The sequence below is a fragment of the Glycine soja genome, chromosome 4, assembly GCF_004193775.1.
Source record: "Glycine soja cultivar W05 chromosome 4, ASM419377v2, whole genome shotgun sequence".
Classification (NCBI taxonomy): Eukaryota; Viridiplantae; Streptophyta; class Magnoliopsida; order Fabales; family Fabaceae; genus Glycine; species Glycine soja.
The window spans coordinates 44,843,245-44,853,778 of NC_041005.1; the positions used below are offsets into that span (position 1 = coordinate 44,843,245).

General features: G+C 33.3%; 1 protein-coding gene across 2 annotated transcripts; it reads left to right on the forward strand.

Annotated features, from left to right (window-relative positions):
• Positions 1-1,893: 1,893 nt before the first annotated feature.
• LOC114409832 (boron transporter 1-like) lies at positions 1,894-7,836 on the forward strand. 2 transcript variants are annotated; one of them, XM_028373463.1, is made up of 12 exons: positions 1,894-3,178; positions 3,525-3,607; positions 3,696-3,888; positions 3,992-4,130; positions 4,267-4,438; positions 4,644-4,810; positions 4,925-5,098; positions 5,231-5,326; positions 5,830-5,967; positions 6,049-6,368; positions 6,605-6,875; positions 7,282-7,836. In XM_028373463.1, the coding sequence occupies exons 1-12, from the start codon at positions 3,075-3,077 to the stop codon at positions 7,585-7,587; spliced, it is 2,163 nt and encodes a 720-aa protein (XP_028229264.1). In that variant the 5' UTR covers positions 1,894-3,074; the 3' UTR covers positions 7,588-7,836. The 2 variants fall into 2 exon arrangements, with proteins under 2 accessions (XP_028229264.1, XP_028229265.1); XM_028373464.1 differs by lacking the exon at positions 3,525-3,607.
• Positions 7,837-10,534: the final 2,698 nt, after the last annotated feature.

The window sequence follows — 10,534 nt, forward strand, 5'->3', positions numbered from 1 at the left end:
TAATCATAAAAAGTTTCCGGCCATTTATGTCCCCCGGGTCAAGAGGATTTTTTGTTTGAAGGTAAAGACGTCGCAATAAAATAGAAAGTGTTTTTCTGAAATATCGAGCATACTTGTAACCAAATTAAGTTAAAAAATTTCCGACTTTTTGTTTTAAAATTTAAATAGCTTTTTAAGCCTCCAAATTCAAAGAATATATTAGAACTCACATTTTAATTTCGAGTTCGTTAATGAAAGCGAACGTAAATCAAAGATGCCTTGGGTCATCTAAATTATTGAAGTTTAACACATTCTGTTTGGAACAGACCGCAACATTCGAAAGTAATGTTATACCAACCCAGCATAGACATTACATATATTATGGTCCTTTATTTGTTTGTTAGGTAAGTATTGAGTACTTCTGATATATAACAATAAGAGACTTAATTAAAGCTCATGGGTTTACTCATAAAAAAAATTGAAGCTCGTGGATTTAATTCCGTTTCATGTTTCTTTATTGGTTTGTTAGGTATGCTTGTATCTTTCTCTCTGGCAAACTGATTCAAAAATAAATAAGGGCATGTGTTGAGTTTTTTGTTTTAACTTTATTAATAGATTCTAAGTGGAACACTGGAACTGTTTAGTTTTAGATAAAACCTTCCAAAAACATGGAGGCCAAAGTAACAGTTATATATTTAAAAAAAATTAAGCATATATCCTTAAGCTTGATAAGTTAGTGGGTTTCTCTCGAGAATCCTTGAGTTAAATGATAGATGATTCAAATCTTAAAAAGAAGGGTGAGAAAATAACCTTAAAATTAGCTCAATAACAAAAGAAGTAAATATATTATTAGCTTTTCCAATTGACTCTAAAGGCTTAGGAATTTTCAGATGATTTAGATAATTAACTCTAAAGATGAAAATGGGAAAATTATTGAAGTTTCACGTATCAGCAAACATACCATAATGTGAAAAAAATAAAGAAAGAAAAATGAAGAATTACAAGAATCATAAGGGTATACTCTAAAGAAAATACTTCCCAAAAATATAAAATACTCTCCGATCTCAACTGTAATCAAAAAAATTAATTTATATTAAATAAAAAAGTTAGTTAATCATATTTAATTACATCAATTTTAATTAAAAATTAACTTTTTCTTGACTTATTTTTCATTGAAACTTGGTACAATAAATAAAAAAATATGAAAACTAAGATTTTAATTGATGAATGATATTTTAGAGATAATAATATTAAATGAAGTAAAATTAGTTAAAAAATTATATTTAAGATCAAGAAAAGACTATTTTTTCTTATATTTAAAATCAAAGAAATAATATGTTTTAAACTTATAATGTAAGCATCCTGGTCACCATATTGTCCAAAAAAAAAAAAGAACACAGACAATTTTGAAAGAAAAACAAAATGAACTTCAGTTAAAGTTATTAAAGAAACAATCCACTTAAAAGAAACGATGAGGATTATGTTGATCAAGGTAAATTTTCGAGATCCAAGTCAATTAAAGACAAACAGGTCATGATGTACTTTTCCACAAAGGCAAAACTACAAAATCATACAAATTTTGGGGTTGAAATGATAACACAAAATGAATTTTTAACGTCTCTATTAAAATATTTTTAACACGCAACTATCATTTTCCTAAACGGTTTACCGAAAAGTACGAAACTACTTGTTCATATGTTTCTTAATTGTGTTCGTTTTAACTACTTTGTCTCTTGTGTATCTATAGTCTATGACACACTATTATTTTTAATTTTTTTATCAGTATGTCACACTATTATTTACTACTACTAAGTTCGTTGCACAACCTTACCCCTACCACTAAATTCTTGCTAATTTTCCTTTAATCCCATTCCTACTGATTCAAAGTTTTTATATATATATATATATAAATAAACTATTGGTCTCAGCATAACAACACTGTCACACAAAAATCCTCTCGCAGCAGTATTTGCAATTGTCTTGTTTTCCTACCCTCGAAATTTGTCAGTTCTTCTGTTTTGCCTTGTGTGTTTCTTTCAATCTTGTCTAAGATAGTGTCCACTGTTTGTGTATCTCAGTGATTAAATGTAACTGCAATCTCTTCTTCTTCTTTGTTGGTTTACTTCAGTCTGTTTCTGTTCCTTTTTCAAGGTTCCTTGCAGAAAAATGTAATTTTGGTTTCAGATTAAGATACCCTTTTTGCTTTTTAGTCAATGCCCAAATCCTTAAAAGTCCTCTGAACATTCCCATCATGTTCTCGGTCATGGAATCTCGTTAATCTATATGCCAGATTCCCATCTGGGTCCAACTACCTCATCTTTGACCTTTCTGTTCTGTTGATGAACATTCTTCTCAGTGCTTCTAAATTGTAGCAAATGCAGATTGTGATGATGGGTTTCCGTTAGTTGTGTTGGATTGCCCTCCATAGCTATACATTCAAAACTGAATTTTGATTAACCTTAGTTTTGAGTGTATTAACTGTACCATGTAACTGAATGCTGCCAATCTGCTTCTACTGTATTGTTTCTGGGAGTTAGTTTGGCCTCTATAGATAGCATATGGAGGGTAAAGTAGAGAAAGGGGTGGTTTTGGATCTAGGATTTGTCATGAGTGAGCGCTAGCCTTCATTTTCAGCTTTGTGGAGAGTGTCTACTCTTCTCTAAGTGTTGACTTTAGCATAAATTCTGTAATATTCTTTGAGTTTCTCTTGAATATGTAAACCAAGTTCTTTTTGTTCAATTATTGACTTCTTTTGTTACTCATAACAATACACCCAAAAGTTGTTCATAAATTCTTTGAAATGTAAATTCTTCCACTGGATTCATTTATTCAATTTTCTTCATTAAGGGCCTGATGTACTAAAAAATCAAAAAATGAGTATACCTTGTTCCACCTTTCTTGTTTTGGATGATATGTAGGATTCTGGTATCCCTGCCCGGAGTTTTATAGTGATATTTTCCTATATGCAGCTTTGATCACTGTGTGAACCTCTAGAGCTCCTTTCAAGTACATGTTTTTTGTTTCTTGTTCCTTTCTGTTACCCTTTAGATCAAGATTTAAGATCAATATCAGTTCCTTTGTATTGCAAGACTTTCATGGAAGAAACATTTGTTCCCTTACGTGGCATTAAGAACGACCTCAAAGCAAGAATTCCGTGCTATAGACAAGATTGGACTAGTGGATTCCAAGCTGGAATCAGGTTTGTGCGATAAGTTATATTGCAGTTATCATCAAGGTTTTAAATTGTGGTCATAGTTTTGTCTTGATCATTGATATTGCTGCGGAAAATTGCAAATAAATGCAGTCGTGTTGCAGTCATGGAGAAACCAAAAACGTCCATGTTGCCACCGAAATTATGGTGGTGGATCATTTTTAAAACCTTAGTCATAATATGATTTGTTGTAATTAGTTTTCAACCAAAAAGTCTCCCCCTCCCTCTCCTGAAACTTAATCATTCCTATTGCGTGCAAAGTTAATTTTTTTTCCTTTTGGAACAACAGCAAGAAAGTTTGTCAATGAATTAATTTTTATGTTGTCTTATATAGGATCCTTGCCCCAACTACATACATATTTTTTGCTTCTGCAATTCCTGTTATTTCTTTTGGGGAGCAACTGGAGAGAAATACTGGTACAGGAACATTTTTTTCATGTTCAGTCTCCTTTTGGTATTTCAGTCATTGTTTGCTAAGTAATGTTTCTTTGGTTATATTAAACAGATGGAAGTCTCACTGCTGTGCAGACTCTTGCATCAACTGCACTATGCGGTATTATCCACTCAATCATTGGAGGGCAGCCTCTCCTCATACTAGGTGTAGCTGAGCCAACAGTCCTGATGTATACATTCATGTATAACTTTGCTAAGGATCGCCAAGATTTGGGACACAAACTATTCCTACCTTGGACTGGATGGTATCTTTGGAGCTCCTCGAGTGGCTTACTTTTTGTTTAGGGAAATTACTGGTGAACTGTAGTAACTTGTCAATAATTTATTTATTTAATTTTATAAATCTAGGGTCTGTGTTTGGACTGCCCTGTTGCTGTTCTTGCTGGCCGTTCTTGGTGCATGCTCAATAATCAATAGATTCACACGCCTTGCTGGTGAATTATTTGGTCTGCTAATTGCAATGCTCTTTATGCAGCAGGCTATAAAGGTGAGTAACTTAGCATGCATTAACCATGAACCATTTTTCTTTAGCAATCTGCAACTTGCATGTGTTTCCCTAACGGAAACCTTCCATTGACAATTACCTAAAATGAAACTTATGTTTAAGAATCTATATTTTAAAGGGTCTTGTGGAAGAGTTTGGTGCACCCAAGAACCAGAGAGAAGGTACCAATCAGATTGCACTTCAATCATCTTGGCTATTTGGCAATGGAATGTTTGCTTTAGTTTTGTCATTTGGTCTTCTTTTTACTGGTCTTCAAAGCCGCAAGGCTAGATCCTGGCGTTATGGCTCAGGTATTGATTATACTTCTGAATTATGCTCTGAAAATTCAGTAGGGAGTTTAAGCTACATTACAAGATTGACCACATGTTTGGGATTACTTTAGATAAACTGGTTATATGTTCTCAAGTGTTAATTCTAATAGTGCATTCTTCTGAATTATTTTTGCAGTAACATAACTTGTCTTATCAAGATTTTCATTCTTCTACAATATTTTAGGTTGGCTACGAGGATTCATAGCTGATTATGGAGTCCCACTAATGGTCCTCATATGGACTGCCGTGTCTTACATACCAGTCAATGAGGTTCCAAGGGGAATCCCTAGGCGACTTTTCAGTCCAAACCCATGGTCTCCTGGTGCATACTCAAATTGGACTGTTGTCAAGGTGATTCTGATTCTGATTATTTAATGTGCATATTATTCTCATAGTACACAGTGGATAATGTCTCTATACAGTAAACAAGCATGGCTGGTTGCTCATTTTTATTACATTTTGCAGGAAATGTTGAATGTGCCCCCCTTATATATTGTTGGAGCATTTATACCAGCAACTATGATTGCTGTGCTTTACTACTTTGATCACAGTGTTGCATCACAACTTGCTCAGCAAAAGGAGTTCAATCTAAGAAAACCCTCATCTTATCATTATGACTTGCTGCTCTTAGGATTTTTGGTATGTAATTCATTAAAATTAAAATACTTGCCCATTCAATTGTAATACCAGTGCAGTCAATGGCAATACATAACCTGTTTCTACTGCATCTACCAAATATTTCCTTTCTAATTCTTATTCATTGCTGACCAGACCATATTGTGTGGACTTATTGGAATCCCTCCTTCCAATGGTGTGATTCCACAATCTCCAATGCATACGAAGAGCTTGGCTACTCTAAAACATCAGGTAATATAATTCTTACTGACCTTTAAATACAATATATCTCAACTGTTAATCATGGATCCTTCTTTCCTACTCTTTTTTTTTTTTTAGTTTGAAAGAAAATGGTTTATTTTTCAGATTTCCCAGAATCTAACCATCTCATAGTTCTGCTTTGACTTCATTCAGATTTGTTAATTAATGATTATGTCTATCTTCAGTATTGTTTTTGTATCTTTACCTTGTCTGATTATACATGCCCCTAGTGGACAGTTATGTTTGGATGGAAGTGTTTGGAGGGGAACAGAGGAAAGTTGTAATTTTTCATTTTCAAATAAAGATAATCATAAAATGTTTATAAAAATAAATAAGGAGTGATTGGAAGGTTACATATAATCTCTTATTTTATTATCATGTTATAAAATTCTGAAATGACATTTTGCTATCTATAGTCAGACCATCCATTTTGTTTAGTCTTGTCTATTGCTAAGCTAATTGACTATCATATACATTTGTTTTGTTTGGAATAGCTTTTACGGAATAAGCTTGTATCTACTGCACGAAAAAGCATGCGGAGAAATGTTAATTTGAGCCAGTTATACCAAAATATGAAAGAAGCATATGATGAAATTCAGACTCCATTGGTTCCCCAAATGCCAACTACATTGGTAAATGTGCTCCCATGATTTCCAATTGTTTTGAAATTTGTGATCTTCTTTCTCCTTATCCTTGGTTTGTTCATCAAGCAGGGGCTGAAAGAACTGAAGGAATCTACTATTGAACTGGCTTCAAGTCAAGGATATATTGATGCCCCTGTTGATGAGGTTGTCTTTGATGTGAATAAGGATGTGGATGACCTTTTGCCAGTTGAAGTTAAAGAACAGCGCCTCAGCAATCTACTGCAGGCATTGATGGTTGCGGCTTGTGTTGCTGCTATGCCCGTTTTGAAGAAGATACCAACTTCAGTGCTTTGGGGCTACTTTGCCTTCATGGCCATTGAAAGCTTGCCAGGAAATCAATTTTGGGAGAGAATATTGTATCTTTTCACTGCTCCAAGTCGAAGATACATGTATATGAAAGTTGAAAGTTCATTGTCAATTTTGTCATTGCCATAGTTCTAAGATTCCTAGATTTAAATACTATGTCCAAGAATTCTTCCTCTGTCTGTTTCTTAATTCTAGTGCACAAACAGCATGCATCATTTGTCTTTTGCTACTGATTTTTTGTCAAAATTTGTGGATGTTAAGTTGGTTATTGATTTCAATTAAGCATGTGATGACCCTTTTTGCTTTCCTACTTTTCTAGACTGTTGGAGGAATACCATGCCACCTTTGTTGAGACCGTGCCCTTCAAAACAATTGCCATGTTTACTGTGTTCCAGACAGTGTACTTGCTTCTCTGCTTCGGCATAACCTGGATACCAATTGCTGGGGTTCTTTTCCCATTGTTAATCATGCTTCTTGTCCCTGTACGGCAATATTTTCTTCCAAAGTTTTTCAAAGGTGCCCATCTTCAAGAGCTGGATGCAGCAGCATACGAGGAAGCACCTGCTATTGCTTTCAACATGTCCTTTGAAGTAAGTAGTTTGAACCATACTAGTTTAACTTTAACCAATATCAGATTGAGAAATGCTACTAACACACACTTTCCAACACACACACTCCTATTGGTTAACATTTATAGCAAACTGCAACAGGAGTGGGATCAATTTTTTGATTTCCATCACATTTCAACCCATAGTAGAGTGTTAAGAAGTGTATTACTAACATTTCTCATATCAGATTAGTATAAAAATGAGGAAGCATGCAGTCTTTTTGACTTATTTCAGTAAGGTCATTTTATTAAGCCTCAAAATCAAGCTTATTACTAAGTTTACATTCGATAAGAGCTCATTGAATAAGTTGCAAACAACACCTTTGAATACTTGTATCACATATCTGGCAAAGCTCATGTTCACTGTTTAATGCCTATAAACTTGTCAGGGTCCAAGTAGCCAGGCACCAACAATCAATATCAGCGGTGGGGAAATTCTTGATGAAGTTATTACGAGGAGTCGTGGTGAGTTTCGCCGCACTCAAAGCCCCAAAACAACAAGTTCAACTCCAACTTCAACAGGAGATATAAGACCAGCCAATAGCCCTCAGTTAGCAAGGAGGATTCCCAGCCCTCGAGTAACTGAATTGAGAGGGGAAAGCAGCCTCAGACCAACCGGGAAGGAGATCAAGTTAATGCAAACACCTAGTCCACGGTCACCAGGTCTTGGAAAAGTTACCAAAGATTTGCCTTGAACCTATTGTTAGAATTGAACTAAGTGGTGCTCTAGAGGTCATGAACTTGGTTTTATGATAAATTGTTGTATTCTCAATGTCTCCCTTTTCTTTATACCAGTGTTTGTTGTTTGATTGCAACATTCTTAGCAATATAAAATGGGCAGGGATACTATTGGATGTTGTAGTAATGTTGCTGTCTTGAATTTTGGTTTGATGTGGTTCAGGTGCTCTTATAAAATCAATAAAGCGGTTTGCAAACTGGAAAAAGATCCTCTAAAGTAATTTTTTTACTAAAAAAAATTAAGTATGGATATATCTATCTACCTTTAAATTTTAGTGGGTTGAAATCATGATGCACTATACATTATATATGTTTGATTGGATATAGTTGATTTTGGTTACAAGTGAGATTGAGTGAATTGGTTCATGTTTAGAAACATTTGGAAGGATACAACTTTATATGTTGGGTTAGATATAATAAATTAGTGCAGGAAATCTTGTACTAGATAGATTTGCGCAAAGACTGGCTATCTCTCTCTTGTGCCACAACTTGTATAATATACTTACTAAACAGACACTTTAACTATCAACCCAACGAAAGCTGCAGCACAAAGTATGAATACTAGAGAATGAATATGAATGTGTAATGTTAGTTGTTTCCTCCTTATATAGTTGAGCCTAGTATCCTACCTTTTCATGAAGTGTGCAAAGTAATGGGTTTTCTGTTTGGACAGTGTTTCCTCTCTAGTATTGACCAAGTTTAATTGGAGAGAGATAAACACAAACCCAATAAAGAAGTGCTAATTTTTTTTTTTTTGTTTTTTAAAAGAGAGATGAGTTCGTGTGTATCTCTTTTCAATTGGAGTTGTTCAATATTAGAGAGAATACACTTTTTATTATGTATCCTTAGCGTTAAGAGTAATCTCTCAACAGGTGGGGACCATGATAAAGTTTTCATGAGGCTTGTTTGGGTAGTATTGGATTAAGGGTTTGTCTAGAAAAATTCTACTTATAAATACACAAACAAACTTCATTTTACTCATTACAAAAACATTAAAATGTTGCTATTTTTTTTCCCTTTAGGTTCAAGTTTAAAGTTAAATTTGATTTTTGGCCTAAAAATGTTATTATGTCACTTATTCAAAAAAATAATGCTTTTCATTTCATAAATGTATAGTTGTGTCAAGGGAGTGAATCAAAAACTTGTCAAGTGCAAATTATTGTCAAATTTAATGTATATGACATGTGACACATACATAATCCAAAGTGCAAAGATCATTTTAATTTTAAAAGGGCCTAATTTTTGTTTCTTTCATTACATTCTTCTACAAATAGCTAGGATGAAATTGGGATCTGGTGGTTCATAGCTTAAAGCACACATTTATGTCAAGAGGAATCTAACTTGGTTGGTTGAACCGAATGCGTGAATTATTATAAATCTTACACCATTTTTAATTCCCATTGATAAAAAAAATACATATTTATCCATTGAGAGTTAAATTAATTTGTTAATGAGAAAATAAATTATGCATGGTCAATGTTTTACATTATTATATGATTACAAACTATCATATCATATATGATAATTTGTCTAATTATGACGGAACCTTAACTTAGGAACTGAATAAAGAATAACTTATAAATTTGGAAATCTAATTACAACATTTTCAAGTATAAAAATTTATTTTAATTTATTTTAAAGTAATTCAAGAACTAATTTAACCTCTATTTTTTACTGTATCTATTGGAAGTAGTAGCGGTAACATCAATGCCTATGTACACATGCATTGGATTAATTGTACATTTACTTGTGCAAAAAATTTCCCTGAAGTACTGATTTCATTTTCAATATAATGGCGATAAAGGCATACGCAAATGCCATGATATGATGTGTTAGCTAGACATTTGGTTTTCCTGCCTAGAGAACAAAAGTCATGATATTTATGAGTTTGAGAACTGACTGACTGGTCCTACATCTTTCTTTCGTTTTTTTTTTTTTTAAGATAAGTGTAAGTGAATTAGACATAGAGAGTTTGCAACAGGCAGAGCAAACTTTAAGACTGCATATGGTTCTCAGCTTTATAATAACCAGATTTAAAGTCAAATTCTTATAATGGAGTCTAATTTAATTAATTAATTAATATGTGAGTTATTATAAATATTTTAATATATGATTTTAATTTTTTTAAGAAAAAGAAAACACAAATTCAGGTCCTTAAGATATGTCTAATCCTTATTAATCTGACCAGTTGGCGGCCCTACATGTTTCATCTCAACGTAAAACACTCCCTAATAAGCACTAAGAAGTTCAAATCAGAGACACTTGCATCTTTTCTGCTTTTCAATAATGGCTTGAGGATGGTACGTGAAACGTTGAAAGGGGAACCCCCGGCACCCTTCTAGTGCATGTGTTTTTAGTAATGTGTTTACAACGAATTAATCACGGGACGCAAATGATGGTTTATTCTTTTTACAATTGGATAAAAGTAATGATTTATAGCTTATTGATTTAATTAATTATAATTAATTGTAGTTAAAACTTAAGCCGTGTAATGGTATATTAATGTCCTACTCAAATTTGATAAGTCTTTACCCGGTAGTGGTAGTTCATCACTCAGACTCCAAAGGGTATTGTATCCAACATTCAATTAAGTCCATAACTTAAAGAAAAGTCTAACAAGATTTTAAATATGGAAAAAAGGAAAAACAATATATGAGTTAAAAGATTACAAATAATCTCTAAATCTAAGAGATATACATTATTGTTATCATTTATAAAAAGATAAGATAAAGAAGATGATCAAAGTCCATGTATTTATTCTCATTCTAATCCATATACTTTTCTACCTATTTATCTCTATGCTTCTGACTTGAGCATCAAAGTGTCGTTCCAGGTATCTCATTTATGTTCATGGAGGAGCTCACGGAGGATCACTACCATGAGAAGGTTCTACCAAACTTAGTA